We start from the raw sequence: 24,196 nt of genomic DNA on the forward strand, positions 1-24,196 counted from the left end.
GGGACTGCAGGTGCACACCACCATGCCCAGCTTCCTCTTATTTTCATAATAGAATAGTTTGAGTGTGCACATCTTTCTTTGGAATCTTGGAGTGATCAAAGGAGGTATAGTTATTACATGTGTCCTACATGCTGAAGGTGAAAGACAAAACTAGAGAAGAAAAATGCCCAGTTTCTGTTTTCAATGAAATAATAATGCATCCAGGGATCTGAGATACACACTTGAGAAAATTAGTGACGAGTCAACATAATTGCCAAATTATATGATATTATTATAAAGCAAAACTTTTGGTGTAATATATTAAGGCCTATGTCTCTTTCTGTAAATGGTTAAACCGAGGCGCAGAGCAGCCTAATCAATCGAAATCAGAGCACAAAATAGGGGAGGAGGTACAATCCTCTAAAACACATACTGTCATCAAGCTCTTCGTCTTCAAATATTCAATAAAATGTTATCCAAACCCAATGTTACTACTGAATTTGGAAATGAGCTAACTGTGAGTGTGAGCATGGAAACTGGTGGAGAGGAGAAACCCCAGAGATTGGGTCGGAGCCACGGGCTGCTTGGCTTTAGTGTTGTTAGGTAGAAGAGAAAGCAGACCTAGAAAGAGAGATACAGGGAGGGAAAGAAGGAAAAGGGAGATAAAAATTACAGAAACCACTGAAGGAAGCTGCTCCACAGGTTTCCCTCTGTCTTTGGGCAGGAGAATGTCTCAAGAGCGTTCTCAAGCTTTATGTGCACAGGAATCACTAGGGTCCTGTGAAAGGCGACTTCCATTCAGCAGGTCTAGGGCAGGGCCTGGCACTCCGCATTTCCAACGCTCTCTCCTAAGTGATATCTGCGCTGCTGCTGGCCCATGGACCACCATCTGAGCAGACGGGGTCCACGGGGATCCTCTGGGGAGGGGGTGATTGAAACCCCCTGGAATCCTTCTCCCACGCCTCTGACACTCGGACCCATTGTCTCCCACCCCCATCATTGCTATGATGACCCCGGTAACTGACCAGTTTTGTACTTGTCAGAGTTGGGGGGAGCATCATGGGAACCACAGGACAACATGAGCAAGTGAGAGTGAGCAAACTGGCAGCTGGAAGGCAGGCAGGCTAAGTTACCCAAATGACAGAAGGAAGAGAAGGACAAGAAGGCAGAGTCTGCTCACTCACTCAAGTCAAGGTGATTAATCTCTCTATGCCTCAGTTTCCACCCTGCAAAATGGGGATACTATTGGTACTTAGCTCACAGAATTATTGTAATAGCTCAATTGATTACTTAATAAGTAGTATCTCAAAAATATTAGCTATTTTGTTGTAATCACTCCCACAGCTAGATATCAGGCCTCGCATGAAATCATGGGTTCGGCAAACATTTATGGAGCTTGGACTCTGCCGGGCCCTGGCTGGGTCCCTGAGCAGAGGGTCTGGATTGGCCGTACCTCATTTATAGTGAGATGAATGAACTCCTTGTTCTTCGTACTGAGAGCCTGGAACACCCCTGATAGGAGAGACGGGGGAAAGGCATCCTTTTAAAGAAAATTCCTTTACCAAGTTTGTTTCCCAGTGACCAAAGGGCCTTTCACTGGAGCCTGTGGGGAAGCTGCTCCATCTGGTGGTAAACAAGGACTTTCATTAAGGATGGCGGCAGGACTCGGGCCGGCTAAAGGGGAACTTCTCTGAATGGATGGAGGTCTCCAGTCCTGTAGCAAGCCAGTGTCACCTAAGCCAGTCAGCCGGCCAGCAGCTCCTGGAGCCAAAGCAACTCCCCTATCTTAACCTTCTGCGGGGTACAGGGCCCTTGAAATCCATGGGCCTCAGAAAAAAAGCACGTATACCTAAAGTTTTGCATGAATCTGAAAGTTGTTAGTCTCGCCCTTGTAGGAAGGGGCCGTGGGTGCTGTCACAGGACAGGAGGAGTCCAGCGGCACAGGAGAGCATGCCAGCACTGAGCCGGAGGCTGGGTCTACCACATGGTGTCATCTGAGCAAGTCACTGCTGTCTCTGGGCCTCAGCCTCCTCACCTTCAGAAGATGAGGTTAGGCCAATTAGCCCTGGCTTCACTTGAGAATCTCACAGGCAGCTTTAACAATACAACCGAAAGCGGGGGGAGGGGGGGGACCGTCACTGAACACAGGAAATGGAAGAGAACCAACAACCAAACATGGTGACTGAGTCTTATGTGGATCCTGAGTCAACCAAGCAACTGTAAAAAGGTGGCCTGGGAGATTTGGGCATGGACTGGGCACTAGAGAACATTGAGGGTTTGCTGAGAATTTTGTTAGGCATGGAAATGGCATGATGATGATGCTAAAAACAAGTCTGTCAGCTTGAGATAGTCAGATGAATGGACAGAGTTTCTGAGATCTGCTATTAAATTATTTAGGGGAAAAAAGTGTGTGTTGCGGGAGCACAAGGAAAAAGTCAGCAAGATGATAATTTTTGAGGTTGGGTGTAAAGGTCTGGAAACACCTGGCGAATTTGTATAACTCCCAATGCTGTGTGCCACCCCTGAGATTCTAATAGAATTGGTCAATTGTGCAGCCTGGTCATCAACATTTCTTTAGGCACCCCTGGAGATTGTAATGTATAGCAAAGTTTGAGAAGTGCTGGTGTGAGGTGCATGGGAACCTATTATGATTCTTTATATCTAAGTGGAGGGTTGACATTTTTACAATAAAAAGTTAAAATAATACTGGAGTAAAGCTCCGTCCTTGGTAATTGTAAAAGTCCTCCAGGCGAATCTAATGTGAGGATCCCAGGGTGGAAGGTGTTAAGCCTATAATATTCCTCTATTATAAGAACAAGCTGAGGCACTCCCACCCCTCTTGCTGGGAAGGATTAAGCCTGGGTGGTTTAGAAAGGGAAAGAGCAATTGAGAGAAGAGAAACTAGCAAATCTCATTATTTCTAGGGTCAGCTCTGACCACCCTGTAAGTCTAATGAGTGATTCTCTTTCAGATGGGGTCTTTCTAGGACGCACCTCTCACTAGCTACCAGTAACCCCTAGGGAAAGCCCAGTCTCCTGGCTTGATATACTAGCCCCTTTGGGGCCTGCTGATCTCTCTGTGGTTTTCTCTCATCATCTCTTAATCAACACATATTCATTGATTGTCCATAAATTATGGCTCTCCTGGAGCTTAGAGTCTAGAGGGGCTGTGCTTCAAGCAAGAAATTAGTGTTCTATTACCAAAGAAGCAGAGGGAGCTGTCATGCTGATAACCGAGGGTCACAGCCCTCACCTTTTAATTTTAATTTTATTTATTTATTTATTTATTTATTTATTTATTTATTTATTTTGAGATGGAGTCTCGCACTGTCACCCAGGCTGGAGTGCAGGGGCACAATCTCAGCTCACTACAACCTCCGCCTCCCAGGTTCAAGGCGTTCTCCTGTCTCAGCCTCCTGAGTGGCTGGGATTACAGGTGCATACCACCATGCTCGGCTAATTTTTTGTATTTTTAGTAGAGGCAGAATTTCACTATGAGCTGGTCTTGAGCTCCCGACCTCATGATCCATCTGCCTCAGCCTCCCAAAGTGCTGGGATTACAGGCGTGAGCCACCGTGCCCAGCCCCTTGCCTTTTTTTTTTTTTTTTTTTCAATCAAGTATTCATACCTCGAAGTGGCCTATGGAACATAGATTAGAAAATACCAAGCAGGATCAGCTGCATAATTTGTGAGGCCCAGGGCAAAATGGAAACGCGGGGCCTCCCGCTCCTATGTTATTAAGACTTTCAAGATGAAAACGCTAGAGCATTAAACCAAGCATGAGGCACCCTTGGGGGCATGGGTCCCTTGGCACCTGCACAGAGGGCATGTCCTCGTAGTCACCCCGGTGCTGAGTTACAGGCCCTGGACATGCTTCATTCAGCCCCACCTTCAAAGCCACCTGTGAGGGGCAGGATGGCTATGACAATAAACTGCAAACACTGAAGCTCACGGGCACATAGTCTCTCTCTATTTGTGGTGTAATAAATCTTGTTTAAGGTAACTGGGTTAATGTCTAGGGCTTACAGGGTGGGGAGGTGGGGAGGAGGGACAGAGATTCTCCTGTTTCTATATGTTATGATGGGATTTAACCTGAAATTGAACCTTTCCTCAAACACAAGGCACAAACCTGCCCCACGCCATCATCCTCCCAGAGGCACTACGAATGTATAAAGAAAGGCGATGCCAAGAAACACGCTGCAGGGGAGGCTGGCACATTCTGCTCTTTAGCTAACGGCAGAGGCCCACAGGTCCGCACGCATCAGACCATGGCTCTCTGTGGTCTGTCTTTGCCATTACTTTCACCAGGCTGTTTCCCACGCGCTCACGGAGGGTGACTGAAGTTGCCACCCCGAGTGCACCCTCAGCCTCGCTGGACACTTACGGCTCGCATTCTCCAGCCGGACCAGGCAGTTGAGGAAGTCATCGAAGTCCATCTGGAGCTCCTCATCCGCATACCTGAGCACGATCAGCTGTAGGAGGTGGCTGCTCAGCTGAAAGCCTGTGGAGATGAAGGAGGAGACCCAGGACCCGCCGTATCCGAGCCCCGAGGTGAGTCTGCACCTTTGAGGGAGCTCCCAGGCAGCCGAGGGGAGGCCTCAGAAGGGGGAGCCACTGTTTCACTCCTCAAAGCTGGGGTCCCCACACCCAGTGGGACTGCTGTCCTTGGTGTGAATGCCGTGTGAAAGCGTGAATCTGCAGTGCAGGGGCGAGTGTGCGGGGGACTCTCAGGCATGCTTTCTGTGTTTAATGGCTTCCGAGTTTAGTGAGTTCACGATCTTAGTTTTGACACCCATGTCACCCATAGGGTCTCGCTGACTTTACAGGAAGCTTCGTTTGGGGGAACTTAACACTGGTGGTGTCTGAGCCCCACACTCATTCCTACACCGGCCTCCCCTCGTGTTCTGTGTCTCAGGTCACTTCCAGCTGTGGCTCTAGAACGTTTCTCAGAGGGGATGCTGCTGCCCACGGTGAATGACACTGTGTGAGGGGCCCATTCCTACACACCCACGATGGGGGAAGAACGCCAGGCCAGGAGGCCTGGATCTGAGCCCTGGCACTGCTCCAGCCATGGCATACGGGTTCAGTTCTCTGGGCTTTGGTTTCCTCATTGTCAAGTGAGGGGTTTAGACAAAGTGAAGTTCTTTCTAGATCCAATATTTAGTGCTTCTATTTTTTTTTTTTTTTTTTTGAGATGGAATTTTGCTTTTTTTTCCCAGGCTGGAGCGCAGTGGCGTGATCTCGGCTCACTGCAACTTCCGCCTTCCAATTTCAAGCGATTCTCCTGCCTCAGTCTCCTGAGTAGCTGGGACTACAGGCGCCCGCTACCATACCTGGCTAATTTTTGTATTTTTAGCAGAGACAGGATTTCACCATGTTGGACAGGCTGGTCTCAAACTCCTGACCTCGTGATCCACCCGCCTCGGCCTCCCAAAGTGCTAGGATTACAGGCGTGAGCCACCACACCTGGCCAGTGCTTTGATTTCTCATCATTGCCCTTAGAGGTGATTTCTTTCCCCCTTTCATTTTGGTCTACATGTTCGCTTTCTAGGAGGTGTTCACAGGATTGTTCAGAAATCCACCCGGGGTCTTTCTGCTTCTTTGTAATTCCAGCGGAGGAGCAGGCGGGTCAGGCGCAGAGCGCAGAGTCTCTGGAGCCTGCACGGCAGTGCTGGCAGCCGGCCTTGGCCAGAATCCTGGTGTTTGGGGCTAGAGCAGGGGGATGAGAGGCGATCTCCCCTACGCTACGTCAGGGTAGGAAAGACACAGCCATGCCCCTCCTCTCTGAGCGCTCCCTTTGTCCCCTGCTCAGTTCCTTCTCCTACCCTGGAAACAGAGTCATCACCCCCTAAGAAAATCAGGCGCCCTTCTCAGCCTGGCACTTTGCTCATTTGTAAATCATCTGATTTTCTTCTCCCTGACATAGGACCTGAGATGGTCCTGGCCGTGTATACTTCATCCTTTTATCAGGCCTGAGCCTGGACATGTTTCCAGATTTTGCTTTCCCTGGGAGGGAACCCACTTTAAAAGGTTCAGGAGGCCCCTGTCTGTGAGGTGTGCTTGGTGAGCAGCACAGGCGGCCCGGCGGGCGGGAGGTCTGCAGAGCACCCATGGAAACTACGGTTGTGTGTGCAGGACATGGGACCACACAGAGGCCGACGGCCATCCAACCCCAGACAAGGGTGGGAAACGCCACCTGGAGCCCAGCCTTCGGGAAGGGGAGCAGGGTGTAAACTATGATGCAGTCTTCGGTTTGGATTCAGAGTCTGCTGCTGATAAAGCCCGGGGCCGGGCCACAGGTGGCAGAGGGGCGTGCCGCCCACAAACCATGCGCGCTGCATGCTCTGTCTCATCCACAATAACCACCATCTGAGAGCAGAAATGAGACATCTGGAATCACTGCAGCTTGCCACCAAACAGCTATGTGTTAAGTACTGGGCCAGAAAACACGGTCAGAGGCTATGAGGCCTCCAGAGGGCAGGCCAAGTTCAGTTTTAGCAGACACATTTAAAAAGTTTCTACCAGTGTTCACAGCAGTTTAAAATGAGGGCCCTGGTGTCAGCAAGTGAATCTTGGGTCTGAACCCTGGTGCTGCCACTCCAAGGGCCATGACCTTAAGAAGCACCAACTGGGCTCAGAGGCCCACCTCCTGGGCAGCAGAGAGAAGACCTGCCATCTGCTCAGGTTGCCCATGGGCAGTACCTGGCATGCAGTCAGCCACCTGCATTCCAGTCTTTTCTTTACCTGCAGCTTTCAGTGCAGTCCGCAGTTCATAGGTAGACATGGTGCCGGACTTGTCAGCATCAAACCGAAGGAAAAGGTTCTAAAGGGTGGAGAGCAGAGGCATTGAGGAGGAGCGCACCTGAAAGGCATTGCCGATGGCAGCAAGTGGGTGACAGCCAGCCCGGGGGAGCTACCCTCCAGGGGCTGCAGAGGCCACGGTTGGACTGGGCCTTCCAAAAGAAGTGGGTCTCCCTTTTGTCTTCCTTTTCATCTTGGGTGGAAGCACGGTGGTACTCCCACAAGCATCGGAATAGCATGATGCTGTTTTCCCTTCTCCCCTGTCTGAATACAACTCTGGCCTGCAGTCTGCTGCACCTTTTTAAATCCCCTCCGCCCTAGGCGCACAGGTTCCCCTAGAGGCCAAGCCCTGCTCCAGGTTACATACAATCCACTGCTTCAGCTTGTCCCAGAAGACTTTGAATTCATCAAACTCCAGCTTCCCATTCCCGCTGGTCTGTGCCGTGTGGGTTAAGGGAGACGTGAGCAGCGTTTCAGCCTGAGGCTCCTCGTGGGACCTCAGCTCTAGGACTGCAGACGGGGAGGGCTGATGGGCTGGCCTGGGTGACACAGGTTTGGGGCCCTGGGGAAGTGGTTTTAATGGTTAAACCACAAATCTCTGAAGAGGGGAAACGGCAGAGGTGGGATGGGGGTGCTCCCAGAAAGTTCACAAAAACAGAATTCCGTTCCCTTAGACGGGATCCCAAAGTGGCAAGAAGACCCCCAAGTTCCTTCAAAAGCTTCCCACCCCTGCCCCTGGGCAGGCTTGTGCATCTTGATTCTGATCCAATTTCAGCTTCGGGGTCCCCCAGCTTTGGGTTATTTTCTGCGAAGAAGACTATTCTACTGGCTAAGGATGTCATGTTCTTGGAGAGTCTGAACTATTAAAGATTACTCTACTGTGCTTAAAGCCCGGATCCATGTCTATTTCTGTTCAAATATTTGGAAGGATACATCCATCAGGGAAATGATGTTTTTACAGGAGATCAGGCTTAGCTTCTTGAATTTGATGTCCTTTTCTGAAATTGCACATGAAAGCTGAATTTGGTTGACTCCAATAAGATAAGCCTATGTACCCATCTGCTGAAAGCCCAACAATGTGGCTAAAGCCGGGGCTGCTGGAGGCTGTGATGTGGCTACTGTCTCATGATGCTGGTGGGAGTAGAAGTTAACATGACCTTTCAGAAGGAAAATTGGCAAAATGTGAAAAAAGCAATGAAAGTGGGAATACGCCTTCATCCATTTATTCTAGTTCTAAGAATCCCGAGCAAAGAATTACATATGAAGATTTTTGTCATCACATTATTTATAGTGGCAAAAATTTGGAAGTGAAATAATGACCAATAGAAAGGCACGGTCAATACTTTAGGCTATGTCTATGTAATGGACTATTATATGACCCTGAGGAATCATATTTTTGCAGCCTATTTAATGGCAGGATTTAAATTTGTTGGAGAAATTTGTACTCCCATACTACTGCTGGTGAAAATGTGAAATAGTCACTTTAGAAAAACAGTTGGATAGTTTTTAAAAACATTAAACACAGAATTAAACAATCCTCTTAACTAAACATATAGTTAAGAGGATGGTTACGCCACCATGTAACCATAGACTGTGGCATGGTAATGGAACCATCCTCATAAATATATACCCAAGAGAAGTGAAAACACATGCCCACCCAAAAAACTTGTACAGGAATGTTTACAGTTGCATTATTCATAATGACCAAAAACTGGCAACAACCCACATGGCCACCAATAGATGAATGAATAAACAGAACAGGGCCCATCCATACGATGCGATGTTATTTGGCTATAAGAAGGAATGAGGCATTGATACATGGATGGACTTCGAAAACATCATGCCATGTGAAAAAAGTCAGTCAGAAAGGACCACATATCGTATGATTCATTTTTTTCTCCCTGAGACGGAGTATTGCTCTGTTGCCCAGCCTGGAGCGCAATGGCGCGATCTTGGCTCACTGCAACCTCCACCTCCCAGGTTTAAGCAATTCTCCTGCCACAGCCTCCCAAGTAGCTGGGATTATAGGTGCCTGCCACCATGCCTGGCTATTTTCTTTTTTGTATTATTAGTAGAGACGGGGTTTCATCATGTTCACCAGGCTGGTCTTGAACTCCTGGCCTCAGGTGATCCGCCTGTCTCGGCCTCCCAAAGTGCTGGGATTACAGGTGTGAGCCACTGCTCTCAGCCTATGATTCCTTTTATATGAAATATTCAGAATATGTAAATCGAATCTATAGAGAAAGAAAGTAGATGAGTGGTTGCCTGGGGCTGGGGGAAATGGGTACAGGGCTAACACTGTTAACAGGTAAAGGGTTTCTTGTTGGAGTGATGAAACGTTCTAACATTGTATGTCTACACATGTGACACATATGTACATACATGCAGATACACGTATGTTAAGAGTGGTTATTTATGGTGGCGAGATCATTTGTGATTATCTTTGTCATTAGGCTTTTCTGCATTTTTAAGAATTTTCTACTATAAACCTGCATCATTTCTGGAATCAGGAAACAATGAAAGCTATTTTAAAAGTTGGCTGGGAGGAGCAGGGAGCCTGGGGGGTTGGGGGGGACTCAGGCAGTGTGGTTGCTGGTCCCTCCATAGGCGCCCTGGGACCCTGATGTGGGCAGCACTTACTCTTTCGCAGCACAGCATTTAAAACATACTCAAGTTCCTCTGCGGTCACCTCCATGTCCTGTTGAAGTGGAGACAATTGCTTTTTATAGCCCTCAGCACCTTCTTTTTTAGTTTTTTTTTTTTTGTTTTAAATCAGTTCTGAGCTTGATTTGGCTCAAGTGACAGGCCAGCCTTCAGGACCCTGCTCTGGGCAGATGTACCTATCTCCTGTGTGGCTGCAACTACACGTCTCATATGTCACATGTTTTAGGGACATGCCAGCCCAACTAGGAGAGAGCCTAACTTGAGAGATGTCTCAATCCAGGAAAGCACCTGGAAAGCTGGGCAGGGCAAGGCAGTGGTTTCCCAACTTCCCTGAGGGTCAGAACCGCTCCTAGAATTGTCCTAAGCTCCTCAGATGGTTCCTATGTTGGAGGTAGTTTGGGAAGGCCAGATTGAGTCTTCCTCTGCACCGTAGAACCACCTGGAGAGCTTTAAAACAGTCCCACATCTGGGGCTTACCCCAGGGACTCTTGAAATCAGAGGACCTGGGAATATGGTCCTATTTTTAAGACCTAGGGGTTGATTTAGAATTAAGAATAAAGGTGAATGATTTAGAATTAAGAATAAAGGTGAATTTCAGAATCATGGATCTAAGGTGCTCCAGGAAATCTCGGCAGCCCCCATCCCGGAAGCTGGTTAGAAACGGAGAGTCTCAGGTTTTTTTTTTTTTTGATACAGGGTCTTGCTCAGTCCTCCAGATTGCAGTACAGTGCTGTGACCACAGCTGACTGCAGTCTCAATTTCCCATGCTCAAGCAATCCTCCTACCTCAGCCTCCCAAGTAGCTGGGACTATAGGCAGGCACCACCATGCTGGGCTGATTATTTTTGCAGAAACGGGCTCTCCCTATGTTGCCCAGGCTGCTCTTGACCTATTGATGAGGAATCTGTGTTTTTTTCCCAGGATGCCCAGGTCACTTTATACACATGCATGTTTGAGTAGCACTGACACAGACCTCATTTTGGTCAGGGTTTTGCACTAGCCATGTGGAATGCTGTGGGGTGTTTCTAACACATGTTCGCCCTGAAGTCTCTGGGCCTGGGGAATGGGGGTTTGGGATGTTTGGTGTTGATGAGAAAGCACTGCACCAGCCAGGCCTCCACTGAGAGAGGAGGAAAGAGAAATGGAGCCACATGCCCAAGTTATCCAACTGCTTGGAAGAAAAGCAGGACATGAGTCGAGGAGGGCTGAACTCTAGAGGTACTTTTCTGGTTGTTAATCAAGGTCGACTGAAACTCCTGCAGCATTCCCCGCTTCCCTCGCAAACCCTGGATCTCCATCTCACAACTCCTGTCCCTCCCGCATTCACTCCTCTGAGCCTGTCATGCGGGGTCTGACCCAGCATGCTCCAGATAGCGCCTGGAGCAGGGAGGTCACCACTGCCTTCCCCCCTCACCACGCTCCGTCCCGCCCAGGGCTGCGCTCAGCCAGCTTCCTGCTGTACTTTAAGCAGTCACATGAGCCACCCCTTTTCTCCATCCCATCCTGTTGTCCCCTAATCTCCCTGCCTTGCCTATTTATTGCAGTGCCTAATATACTACCATTAGACAGCACCTAGGTTTAGATATCACCATTCCAGGTGACCCCTTTCATAATTCAGGAACCCCAGTTGAGTGAAACACAGGAAGCTAATAGAGTCATTAGCATTTTGACATGAATTAGTTCATCTGCTCATTTTATTTATGGCTCCAAGGGAGCACCTGTGGGGCAGTTTCTAGAAAGACTTCCCTCCCCCATGACTAGCAGGTGGAGGAAGAGCCTGGATCTGTGTGAGGCTCCATCCAGGGTCCCCAAAAAAGAAGCTGAACAGTGGAAAGGACTGGGATAGGGTGGGGGACAGGAAGTTGCAATTGAATAGGAACCTCCTTGAACATGATCCCCTTTACTACAGCAGAGTATTCTAATGACAGTGATTTTCAGGCAGAGTTCAAAGGAGCTACCTCTTCAAGTCTTGCTCTAGCCTCCCAAAGAAAGCACCTGGGGCCCGGTGTGGTAGCTCATGCCTGTAATCCCAGCACTTTGAGAGGCTGAGGCCAGAGGATTGCTTGAGGCTAGGAGTTTGAGACCAGCCTGAGTGACATAGTGAGACTCTTTATCTTTTTTTTTTTTAATCAGCCAAGCATGATGGCATGTGCCTATAATCCCGGCTACTCAGGAAGCTGAGGCGATAGGATCTCTTGAGCCCATGAGTTTGAGGCTGCAGTGATTTAGGCTTATACCACTGCACTCCAGCCAGGACAACAGAGTGATACCCTGTCTAAAACAAAACAGAACTAAAAAACAAAGTGTCTGGGTCCATTCTGAGCTCCTCCACTAGCCCCATCCCCAGCCGCAGACTGTGTAAGTAAAAGATGCTGTAAACAGGGTGGTCTTCGGGCCCTCCGTGATCAGTGCTGGTCTTTGCAATGAGCTCCATCATGCCTCGGGACGATGTTGCTGACCAACCCCAAAACTGCAACCCTTTGCTGGAAAGCCAGGCCCAGGCCCTCAGCCTAGTGGGGAGATGGAAGCGGGGCGTGTCCTACCTCACCAGCGACTTGTTCAAACAGAGCTCGAAACCGCAGCTCCTCCTCTGTCTCCTGGTCAGGCGGAGTTGGCTTTGGGGGCTAAAAAATAGCCGAAGAAACTTGCACAAAATGATCCACAAAAAGGAAACATGACAAAAATAGCAGGAAAGAAGCCGGGAGCCTCTGTGCCCAGCCCCATGTCACCCTCCTGATGTGGTGTGCACAAGCTGTGTCCTGTAGCGTGAGGAACATTTTCTCATGAAGGCTCTTTAGAAGGTGAGACTAGAAGGACTCTATTAGCTGGACCTGTGGTGCCCTTTTGCCTTACAGACGAGGAGGCCAAAGAACCCTGACCCCTGCCTAAGTGAGGTCCTGGCCACTGGATTTTCATGCTTCCTGCACTTCCTCTAGCTTACCTCTTACCACCCTGGACTGCAATGACTCACTTCATCATCTGTTTTGATAGCTGGTAAAATCACTGAAGGCAAGAGTCTGTTTCTAGCACTGAGCTCTGGGCTTGGTATATAGAAAGAGCTCAGTAAATGTTTTGGGTGGTTTTTGGTGTCTTTGGTTTTTTAGCACCATTAATAAGCTGTGCCCCAGCACGGAGAAGCAAATTCCCTCCTAAAAGCAGATCTCTGCTGCCCCTGGATGTGTCAGACTGTTTCCAGCTATAGCATCTCAGCGCCTCTGGAGAGTCCTCCAGCCCTTGGATGAGGGTAAAACCACCCCCACGGCTCCCCTTCCACACACACATAATGTAGGGGAGATGTAATGTGTTCCCCTGAGTCCACAGTAAAAAACATCTCCCTGCCTCTCTGGTTTTCTTTTCACTGATGAGTTTTCTTAAAATACAATTAAAAGATAATCTACCCCCTTCAGAAGTGGCAGCTTCCTCTCAGGTGCAGTTGGTAGTGTGAAAGTTATTCAATCAAAATGGAGTCACTAATGTTAAGAAAACCCTGACAAGTAGAGCTTGGGAAGGCCAGAAGGTCCTCATGCTTATTTGCCTGATAACAAAAGTATCACAAAAGGCTGCAAAAACCATAACCTTTCACAGAGCCCTTGCAACCATACACAGAAATACTTCTACCTCTACGTAGCAACTGCCTGTCTAACATCAGCCTGGCCTCACCTTTGTTATTGATCTTTGTAGCCAAGGATAATTATTTCAAAACAATTACGTAATCCTTCTCATTTTTTTCTTTAAAAACCTTTGTCCTCTTTTACCTCCCCAAATATGTGCATAGTTTACTGTGGCATGTATATTCCCATGGCAGTGCTTTATCCCCAAATAAATAGCTTTTCTTTTAGAGAGTGTCTCTGTGTTTGTTATTTCAGTTGACAGTAGCACAGAGGAAGATGATATCGAACAGAACTTTATACCAAGCACCCACCTCACTTCCATGCCAGGTCCTTGTGTACTAGAGGAGCACAGACTAGAAGACACACATCTTGGTCTCCAGGAGGTTAGAATCATAGACGCTTACTTGATCGCATATAACCACTCCCTGAATCACAGAGTTTTACGTGACTCTGTGATTAGAAGGAAGGTTTCCAGAACCATCACCTGAATCCTATACTCCATAGCAACATCAGAAGACTCACCTCAGGAAGGTCAATGTCTACATTTCCATCCATATCCCTGTATGGGCAGAAAAACACACAGCCTCAATTGTGGATTAACTTCTCATTGGGATCTGCAGAGCTGAAGAGTCCAGAGCTGTTGGAAGGTTCTGTCCCATTGAATCCCTTATTGTTCAGTGCTGTTTACATTTCACAGAGTTTGCAGACCCCACACATTGACACCCCCACCCTTAGTCATTCAGCCCTTGCTCAGAATGCAAATAAGAGGGACAGCCATTGTGTTAGGCAATTCTTGCATGGCTATAAAGAAATAGCAGAGAGTAGGTAATTTACAAAGAAAAGAGATTTGATTGGCTCACGGTTCTGCAGGCTTTACATGAAGCACAGTGCTGGCATCTGCTCTGCTTCTCAGGAGGTCTCAGGAAACTTACAATTATCACAGAAGGTGAAGGGGTGGGGGAGTTGCCACACACCCTTAAACAACCAGATCTCATGCAAACTCACTATTGTGAAGACAGCACCAAGCCAGGAGAGATCTGCCCCCATGACCCAAACACCTCCCATCAAGCCCCACCTCCAACACTGGGGATTACAATTCAACATCAGATTTGGTGGGGACACATATTCAAACTGTATCATTCTGCCGTGGCCCCTCAAATCTCATGTCCTTCTCACACTGCAAAATATAATCACGCCTTCCCAATAATCCCCCAAAGTCTTAAGTCATTCCAGCATTAACTCAAAAGTCCAAAGTCCAAAGTCTCACCTGAGGTAAGGCAAGTCCCATTGCCTATGAGCCTGTCAAATCAAAATCAAGTTCCAAGATATGCAAATTCCATTTTATACTTCCAAAATACAATGGGAGTATAAGCATTGGGTAAACATTCCCCTTCCAAAAGGCCAAAAGAAAGGGGCTACAGGCCCCATGCAAGTTTGAAATCCCACAGGGCAGTCATTAAATCTTAAAGCTCCAAAATGATCTCCTTTGACTCCATGTCCCACGTCCAGGGAACACTGGTACAAAGGGTGGGATCCCAAGGCCTTGGGGAGCTCTGTCCCCGTGACTTTGGCTGCTGTCATGGGTTGTTGAGTGCCTGTAGCTTTTCCAGGCTCAAGGTGCAAGCTGCCAGTGGATCCACCATTCTTGGGTCTGGAGGATGATGGCCGCCTTCCCAGAGTTCTGCTAAGCAGTACCCCAGTGGGGACTCTGTGCGAGGCCTCAAATCTCACATTTCCCCATCTGCATTGCCCTAGTAGAAGTTCTCTGTGAGGGTTCTGTCCCTGCAGCAGGCTTTTGCCTGGGCATCCAGGCTTTTCCATACATCCTCTGAAATCTAGGTGGAGGCTGCTAAGCCTCGTTCAGTCTTGTACTTTGTGTGCCTGCAGGCTTAACACCATATGGAAGCTGCCAAGGCTTATGGCTTGCACCCTTGCACCTTCTGAAGCAGTAGCCCAAACTGTATCTGGTGCCTTTGAGCAGAGACTAGAGCTGGAGCAGCTAGGATGCAGGTAACAGTGTCCTGAAGCTGCATAGGGCAGTGCGGCCCTAGGCCTGGCCCATGAAGCCATTTTTTTCCTTGGCCTGCGATGGGAGGGACTGCTGCTGCAAAGTTCTCTAAAATGCCTTTGAGGCCTTTTCCCCGTTGTCTTGGTTACAGCACTTGGCTCTGCTTTTTCTTTCTCTGCTATATAGTCAGGCTGCAAATTTTCCAAACTTTTATGCTCCACTTCTCTTTTAAATATATATATATTCCAACTTTAAGTCATATCTTTGCTCCCACATCTGAGTATAGGTTGTTAGAAGCAGCCAGGTCACATCCTGAATGCTTTGCTGCTTTGAAATTTCTTCTTCCAGATACCCTAAATCATCACTATGAAGTTCAAACTTCCACAGATCCCTAGGGCATGGACACAATTCAGCCAAGATGTTTACTAAGGCATAACACACATAACCTTTGCTTCAGTTCCCAATAAGTTCCTCATTTCCATCTGAGACCTCGGCAGCCTGAACTTCACTGTTCATATCACTATCAACGGTTTGGCCATAACAATTTAACCAGCCTCTAAGAAGTTCCAAACTTTTCCTCGTCTTCCTGTCTTCTTTTGAGGCCTTCAAACTCTTCCAACCTCTGCCTGTTATCTAGTTCCAAAGTCACTTTCACATTTTCAGTTATCTTTTTAACAATGCCCCACTCCTCTGTACCAATTTTCTGTATTAGGCTGTTCTTGTACTGCTATAAAGAAATACTTAAGACTGAGTAATTTACAAAGAAAAGAGGTTCAATTGGCTCACAATTCTGCAGGCTTTACAAGGAAGCATGGTATATTCCCTAGAAGTTAACTTGACTCCTTGATTTCTAGGGAGGCCTAGGAAGCTTACAATCATGGCAGAAGGGGGAAGAGTCATGTCACATGGCAAAAGCAGGAGCAGGGGTGGGGCAGGTACCACATACTATCAACCACATCTCACAAGCATTCACTCAGTATCACGAGGATAGCACCAAGTCATGAGGGATCTGTACCCATGACTCAAACATCTCCCACCAGGCACCACTGCCAACACTGGGGATTACAATTCAACTTCAGATTTGATGGGGACACATATTCAAACTATATCAGCCATCACTAAGAACTTGTGAATTCTGAGTTTATGGAACTAAAAGAAGTTAAGCCAGTAGTCACTCCCCATTTCTTTGATGAACTTTAACAAAGGCAACGGATAAAGTGTTTTGTAGAATAGTGGCACCTCCAATGACCCATAAACAGTGCAGTTGCATTACACATTCACTCTCCATGAACTCTGCATCTTCAAGGAGGATGCATATCTGTCAGAGACCATTCAGCCTATTGAGTGATAGGCATTGGGGAGGGGGTGCATTTTCAAAGATTATAAAGTTGAATCAGAACCAAAAAGACCACATTTTTTTTGTTTTGTTTTGTTTTTGAGACGGAGTCTCACTCTGTGGCCCAGGTAGGAGTAAAATGGCACTATCTCGGCTCACTGCAACCTCTGCCTCCTGGGTTTTAAGTGATTCTCTTGCCTCAGCCTCCCAAGTAGCTGGGATTACAGGCATGTGCCACCATGCCCAGCTAATTTTGCATTTTTAGTAGATATAGTGTTTCTCCATGTTGGCCAGGCTGGTCTCAAACTCCTGACCTCAGGTGATCCTCCTGCCTTGGCCTCCCATAGTGCTAGGATTACAGGCATGAGTCACCATGCCCAGCCTAAAGACCACCTTTTGAAGCTGCATCCCTAACTCCTGCCTCTCCTCACAGATGTAAATTCCTGATTCCACTGGTGGGGTTGGGGAGGGATGGGTGTCTCTGTGCTTATGTTAGGGAAAAAGAGGGAAAATGATGCAATCATGTTTTTTTGCTATTCACATATTTAGGGGGACTTGTAGTATTTGGATAGTAGTAATATTAACAGGAGGAGCAGGTTTCAGCTTTTGATGATGCTAAAAACATTTGGAGGAATACAGTCTTATAGATTAAAACTTGAAGCACTCTCAAAGAAAAACTGATATAAAATCAAAATCAAAGGGAATACAAATAAATATTAACGTTGAATGAGGGTAGTCCTCCCTTTCCTCCTCATCCCCTGGGCATACATGACATAACCCTTTCAGAACTTTTGTTTGTTTAATCAGGAGCCTGAGAGCTAAACCAATGCACACAGAGCTCAGTGTGAATTTTTGTTACCAAGCTACAGAGCTGATTCTTATACTCAGTATCATAGCAGACTAAAATATCTTGTTCAGAGCAAGATTGAGTATGGAGGTTTTTTTGCCATGTACAAGTCACCTGATGCATGCCAGTGACTCTGAGCTCACCACACTAATGGGATACAGAACAAGAGGCATGGCATTGGCATAACTTGGGTCTCTCTTGTTCTTGCCACCCGTAAGAGATGTCAATCTGCATGGATCTCATACAGGGTACTTTTGTGTGAACAGATACTAGGATACTCATCCCCACCTTGTACTAGTATCTGAGAGAAGGCTGGAGAAAAATTATCCGGTAGAGTGTTTAAAAATTTAAGACTTTTCAGCATCTATTTAGCCAAGAGAAAGAACCATGCCTTTTGTAATCAGCTTGAGAAACCCCACCAGACTTTGTAATTGAGTCTTCTCAATGCATGCCACCAATCTAATTCTATCTCACTAAACGAAAGATGAAACTAGAGTGAGTCATGTATTCACAGCTGTCTCTCTTGTTAACTCTGTGCAGATTGACTTTTTTTTGGAGACTTATCTAGCTTAAATACAGAATTAGCAGATTTTAGCATTCTCCGTAATCTTTAGAATATCGTCATTGGGAAAAGAAATGGATTCCTCTATCTTGAACCATTTTTCCCCCTGTGCCACAGAGCAACCCACGGTGAATGGGCAGTAAAGGGAAACATTTTCCACAGAAGTAACTGATATAAAATAATTTCGCTAAGACACTGTGAGGAAGATGCGGTGGAATATTGGGTATGTAAAATGAGAGGCAGATTTGCCAACATTTATTTGAATTGGAGGTGAAAGAACATGTCATTCTTGAAATTTGCAGTAGCCACTGCCTTCATCATGCCCAGAAATGTCTGGCATCCCTGCATGGGGCTCTTACCCCAGAAGCTTCTTGGTAATAGGGTCTGAAAAATGAAGGGCTCCACCCAAGAGTGTCCCGTGAGCATGACTCTGGGACCAGTAGAAAAGAGCAACTTTTCAATGGTTTGCTTGAGGGAGGGAGGAGCAGAGCTAGAAGGAAATGTGCCTTGCCTTGCAGATGAGTTAACAAAGCGTCCTGCAGCCTGGCGTAGTGGCTCACTCCTGTAATCCCAGCACTTTGGGAGGCCGAGGCGGGTGGATCATCTGAGGTCAGGAGTTCGAGACCAGCCTGGCCAACATGGTGAAACCCCGTCTCTACTAACAATACAAAAAACATTAGCCGGGTGTGGTGGCGGGTGCCTGTAATCCCAGCTACTCTGGAGACTGAGGCAGGAGAATTGCTTGAACCTGGTAGGCGGAGGTTGCAGTGAGCTGAGATCGCGCCACCTCACTACAGCCTGGGTAACAAGAATGAAACTTCATCTAAAAAAATTAATAATAAATAATAGAAAAGAAAGAAACTGTCCTGCCTTGTTTCTCAGGTACACATGGAAAACAGAAGAATGGAGTCTTGGCTCCAGCAGTTCCCGGATGACTTCTGTGTGAACAAACTGCTAAAAGAAGTGGGATTCTGGAAGCCGTTCCTCTGACTCACTGGGTAATGGCTTTTTTCTCTGAAAAGATTCTCAGACAGAAATCAGCTTCCTGGTGGGGCTCAAAAGTGCTGGGAATCAGGATGTACTCCCCAGGGGGTAGCTTGAACCGGTCGGAGACTTCTCTCAGGTTGATGAACGTCTTGCTTCTGGCCCGAGAAGCGTGGTATCTGAAGAAGTCTTTGTTCAGGCGTTCGTCTTTGTCAGGGCACTGCAATGGGCAAGAAAGGGAGGGGTTTCCTAGGGAAGTTCCTCTTGGCTTTTCGGACACAGTTCATGGACTCTTGGTTGAGTCTCAGGCGTGAAACCGAGGAGGAGCTGCGAATTTAGAACTCAGATGGAGAACTCTGAAATGCAATGTGGTTCCCACCTACCTCGTAAATGGCATAGCCGATTGTCAGCACATTGGCACCAAATCTCTTGAGTTTCCTTCTATCTTTCTGCATCAGGGCTACAAGGAAACTGCACTCCTCCTGCCCCTCATCTTTCTCAGTCAGAGACAATTTTATTTGTGGATTGGTCCAAAAGGTATCTGTCATTTGGGAGAGGTGCATTATTTTCCCTTTCTTAAAAAACTCCCCAAAGACCACACACACACACACACACACACACACACACACACACATACACACACACACCTATCCGCTCTCATTACATATCCTACCAAACATGAGAAAGTAATACCTCCTCTCCCTGTTCAATAAGCCCTCCTACACTACTTCTGATAATGCCTAACGAGAATGCAAAGTATCCTCTCTTTCATTTCCACCTTCTCTTCAACCATTTCCTATGCAGCTTTTTAAGGACATTTTTCTGGGTCTAGTCTGCTAAAGCTTGTTCCATCTTTTTCTTTTTTTTCCACTTAGTATTTCAGAGGAGAGTGCAGTGGACTTCTGGTTGTCTCCCGGCATCTACTTGATAGTGGGCAGTTTGAGTAGGATTGATCTCGATCACTGCTCCAGCATGAATTCTGATTGGTCTATGCCAGTCCCTCTTGCCACCGAAGATTGGACAAAGCCAATCAATGCATAGCATTCACCGGGCAATATTGGTTCAAGGAATTTCCAATTAGAGGGAAATTGAGAACTTTTTTGTTTGATAACCCCAGGAGCTTTGCTGTTCACGTGAATGAGGGCTCAGGAAGCCCTGGATACTGCTGCCAGTCCTCCTGCGATTATAAAGAAAGCCAGACAGAGAAAGAAGTCAACACAGAAAAGAGGGCAGAACAGTGAATTACAAGCAAATGGAATCAGGGCCCTGATAGAACTGTGCCTGAAGCCCACCCTACTTTTCCTCCAAGCTCTTCGATTATGTGAGATAATAAATCCTTTCTATTGCTAAACTGGCATGAGTCATGCTTTCCATTACTTGGAAAATAACCTAAGTGGTAAAACAAAGGAGTTTCCCCAAACAATTCTTACCCGACTAAATCTTTGCAGCCTTCTTTTCCCAGTCACTTTTGAAATCTTACTATGTTTCAGGCTTTCTCTGAGGACCCGGCCCTTATCCTTTGGTGTCCTGGGTTGGAATGGACACTTGGGAGTGGCAGAGAGAATGACAGGCAGTCTACCTACCCAGGAAATTGCGGCAGCCCCCAGCCGTGGAGCCACGAACCCAACTTCCCTGATGGACCGTCACCTCCCATTTGTGGACCGCATCTTCCTCCAGGGCATCGGGAGTGAGGTTGCAGATCTCCACTTTGTCAAAGTGGGCCTTGAAGTCCTTAAATGCCATCCTGCAACAAAGTGGAGAGACACGATGCGCAGGAGGGCGATGGTGAGGGCATCATCCATTCACTCATTCATTAAATCATTCACTTATTCATTAAATCATCTTGTTCCTGTTCACAAGGAGTGGGGCGACTGTAAAGTGTGGGGAGATGGAAACATTTTTTAAAGTAAAGTAAAGGTTAAAAAGGTAAAAAACTGGGGTAAAAATACAGATTTATTGTAGATGTTAAGTGCTACGGAGAAAAATCAAATTGGGTTGAAGGATGGGAGTGTAAGGGTGGGATGCTATTTTAAACAGGGAGATAAGGGAAGCCCTTCCTGATGGGGCACATTCTGAGTGGAGACCTGAACTACCAGGTACTGGGCAGAGCAGCTCGCTGGGGGTCTAGTCAGATGGACAGCAAGGCCCCAAGGCAGAGAGGTGCTTGAGGTGCTCATGGAACACCAGGAAGGCACGAGGCATCCGTAAGGAATAAGATCAAGAGATCACAGTATGTCAAGTAGATATAGGGATTTTGGCTTTGACTGTGAGAAGATGGAGAGCCACTGGAAGGCAGTAAAGGGAGGAGTCACATGCTCCATGGCTGCTGTGTTGAGAACAGACTTTGGGGACACAGGTGGAAGTAGAGAGGCAGCCAGGATGTTAGTGCTGGTGTCCAAGTGAGAGACAAGGGTGGCTTGGTCCAGGCTGGTGGCATGGGAGGTGGGAACAGTGGCCAGATTTGAGATATTCTGAGGCAAATCTTACAGGATTTGCTGGGAAGGAGAGAATGAAAGGAATCAGGATGTTTGGTTTGAGTGACTGGAAGGATGGAGATGGGGAAGGCTGTGGTGAGACAGTTTGAGAGAGAAGCTCAGGAAGTCAGGTTTGGGCACATGAATCTGAGATGTCTATTACACATTCAAGAGGAGATGTTAAGTAGACCGTTGAGTATGTGACTTTGGAATTCTTGGCAAAGGAGCTGAAGATGGAAACCTGAGAATTAGTGTAAAGACAGTTTTTAAAGTCATGAGACCAGATGAGACGCCTAAAGTGTCAGAATAGATAGCAAGGAGGGGGACCACGGATGGGGCCCTGGGACACCTCAGTGCTAACAGGTTAGGAAGATGAGAGGGGGCCAGGACAGGATGTTGAGAAGGCGCTCAGGTAAGAGGAGGACCACCAGGGCGTGTGGTCCCCTGCAATCCAGCACATCAAGGGCTCCTGATGGATCAAAATGATCTGATCAAGCAAAGTGAGAATGGGTGGCCTCGTTGGCAACATCAGGGTCAGTGGGATGGTGGGGCACACTCATAGCTGAGTGGAGTCGAGAGAGTAAGGGAGAAGAGGAACTGGCGGGCTTTGCTATAGAGGAGAGGAGAGAGCTGGGACGGTCACTTGAGTGGATCAAGGGAGGCTTTCTTTTCTTTACAGGTAGCAGAAATGATAGTGTTGGAGTGCTAAGGTGAATGATCCAGAAGAAAGGGGGAATTCATACATAAGGGGAGAGAAGAGAGCTGCAGGAGGTACATCCTAGAGTAGGTGAAGGATGGAAAGAGGCTACACAGGGTTTCAGAGTCAGGATTCCAGGAGGAAGGGCTCCATGCACAGGGTGCATGATTTAACACCACCCATTACCTCGGGCAGGCTCAGCCCAGGTGTCGGGGCAGCTCCTTCAAGAGGGTCAGGGCAATGGATCACTCACATGGACCTCTTTGCGGAGCCTCCTGCTGTGAATTTCTGAGTTTCCTCTGCCCGGCTTCTCCCACCTTCTGTACCAGACCTTCCTTCCACTAGCCTGACCTCAGGTAGCCTCTCAAACTCTGGTTTCTACCTCCTGCTCATATGCACTGATTAGTGTGATGATACTAATTCCAGAACTCAGCTTTCTTCCTGCAGTTTTTGCTCCTCTCTTGTAACCCCCTAAGTCAAAGTCCCCTGTACTTCAAAATTCAAAGTTCATCTGTAATTTCTAATTTGACAGCTTGGGAATCTCTCAAGCACCCTGCACATTTCCCACAAATCTGGGGAACTTAAGCCCTCATGGTTCCTGAGACAGAGACGGCTGGCATTCACCAGCACAGGACTAGGGACTGCACCCCACTCCTTCCATTTGGGAGTAGAATGTGAGCAGTGATGCATTTACTTCTGAGTCAAGATTTTTAGAAAGTGAGAGTGTCTTCTTCAATTTTTTATTTTATTCTTCTCTTCTGCTGGCTACGTGCAGATGACCATGTGACCTTAGAAGATGGCAGAGCCACACAATAGAATCACTGTATAAACAGAGTCACCCACAGAATATGAACATCCTCCCTGGACTGTCACAGTGAGTGAGAAAAAAACTTCACTGTGTTTGAGCCTTTATACATCTGGGGCCTATTGCACTACTGCAGCTAGTGTTACCTTGAGTCTTTGGTGCCTCGAATTACAGAACTGCCATAACAAAATTCTAAAATATGTTAGCAGTTTGGCAAGAGGGAACATGGAACTGTTGGAGCTGGAAAATGGGGATATCTATGTTATGCAGTGGCAAAACATTGGGTAAATCTGTTGCATGTTGTTATGGACTGAATGTTTGTGGCCTCCCCTAAATCTGTATGTTGAATCTTAACCCTCAAAGTAATAATGTTAGCAGATGGGGCCTTTGGGAGGTGACTAGGTTGCGAGGGTGGAGCCCTCATGGATGGGGTTAGTGCCATTATAAAGGAGGCCCTAGAGAGCCGCCTTGCCCTCTTTCTACCGCGTGAGGACACAGTGAGAAGGCTCCATCTGTAAATCAGAAATAGGGCCCTCCCTAGACATGAGTTCTGCCTGTGTCATCATCTTGGACTTCCTGGTATCTAGAACTGTGAGAAATAAATTCCTGTTCTTTGTAAGCCACCCAGTCTATGGTATTTTGTTATAGCCACCCAAATAGACTAAGACAACTGTAAAAATACAGAAGGCAGAGCAAATCACTACTAAGGCTGTGTTCTACGGGAAAAGAATGAAAAAGGCTGGAATAGTTATGGTTTTGGGTTGTTGTATTTTAAAAGCTGTTACGAGGAAGAGATGAGTTCAGGCAAGAATTGACTGGTTGGAGCACATGAAAGGGAATAGAGCCAGAAACCAGAAATTATTTCTTGCAGGGTTAGAAGGGCCAACTTCTAGATCCCAAACAGGAAGAAATAAGCCTGAAAAAGATTTTAGAGATGAAGGCCCAACACAAAGATTCAATTAAACAAAGAGATTCAGGCCAAGGCAAAGTCCAGAGTAGAAAAGTTTCCTTCCCACGTAGATCAATATCTTTAGATGCTCTCAGGGCAGCTGCCTTCAAAGGTACCTCTCACCAAAGTGGGTGTGGAGGGAATGGACCCCATGAGCAGCAGAGCTGCCTGTCTTCAAATTCACTGTGTAAACCTGGATGACACAGAGCGCCAAGGAGGTATGTCAGGCTGGAGACCAGACACTCTTCCTCTATTGGACTGCAGCAACCCCCTGAAGACTCTTCAACAAACCGAGAGCTGGGGTGAGCCCCCACCAAAACAGGAGGGAGATTAAATTTCCCTCTAATCTGGGTGTATATGAGGGGTCTGAGACAGATGAATTTGATTTGCCAAAAACGGAGAGAGAAGGCTGGGCGAGGTGGCTCATACCTGTAATTCCAGCATTTTGAAAGGTCGAGGTGGGTGGTTTCTCTGAGGTCAG

The 24,196-nt window shown here is 47.2% G+C and overlaps 1 protein-coding gene across 7 annotated transcripts in view; it reads right to left on the bottom strand.

Moving 5' to 3' along the window:
* Nucleotides 1–24,196, bottom strand: part of CAPN9 (calpain 9) — a 75,240-nt gene that overhangs the window by 23,664 nt on the left and 27,380 nt on the right. For 4 of the 7 annotated variants that reach the window (XM_077998847.1, XM_015126057.3, XM_077998850.1 and 1 more), the window contains exons 9-19: nucleotides 20,374–20,534; nucleotides 19,174–19,331; nucleotides 18,802–19,010; nucleotides 13,576–13,612; nucleotides 11,986–12,066; nucleotides 9,420–9,477; nucleotides 7,713–7,777; nucleotides 7,147–7,215; nucleotides 6,723–6,801; nucleotides 4,363–4,479; nucleotides 1,433–1,491 (exon numbers count right to left, since the gene is read on the bottom strand). In XM_077998847.1, coding sequence (XP_077854973.1) covers nucleotides 1,433–1,491; nucleotides 4,363–4,479; nucleotides 6,723–6,801; nucleotides 7,147–7,215; nucleotides 7,713–7,777; nucleotides 9,420–9,477; nucleotides 11,986–12,066; nucleotides 13,576–13,612; nucleotides 18,802–19,010; nucleotides 19,174–19,331; nucleotides 20,374–20,534 — 1,093 coding nt within the window. The other 3 variants (XM_077998863.1, XM_077998867.1, XM_077998871.1) reach the window with 3 other exon arrangements.

This window comes from Macaca mulatta, chromosome 1, assembly GCF_049350105.2.
Source record: "Macaca mulatta isolate MMU2019108-1 chromosome 1, T2T-MMU8v2.0, whole genome shotgun sequence".
Classification (NCBI taxonomy): Eukaryota; Metazoa; Chordata; class Mammalia; order Primates; family Cercopithecidae; genus Macaca; species Macaca mulatta.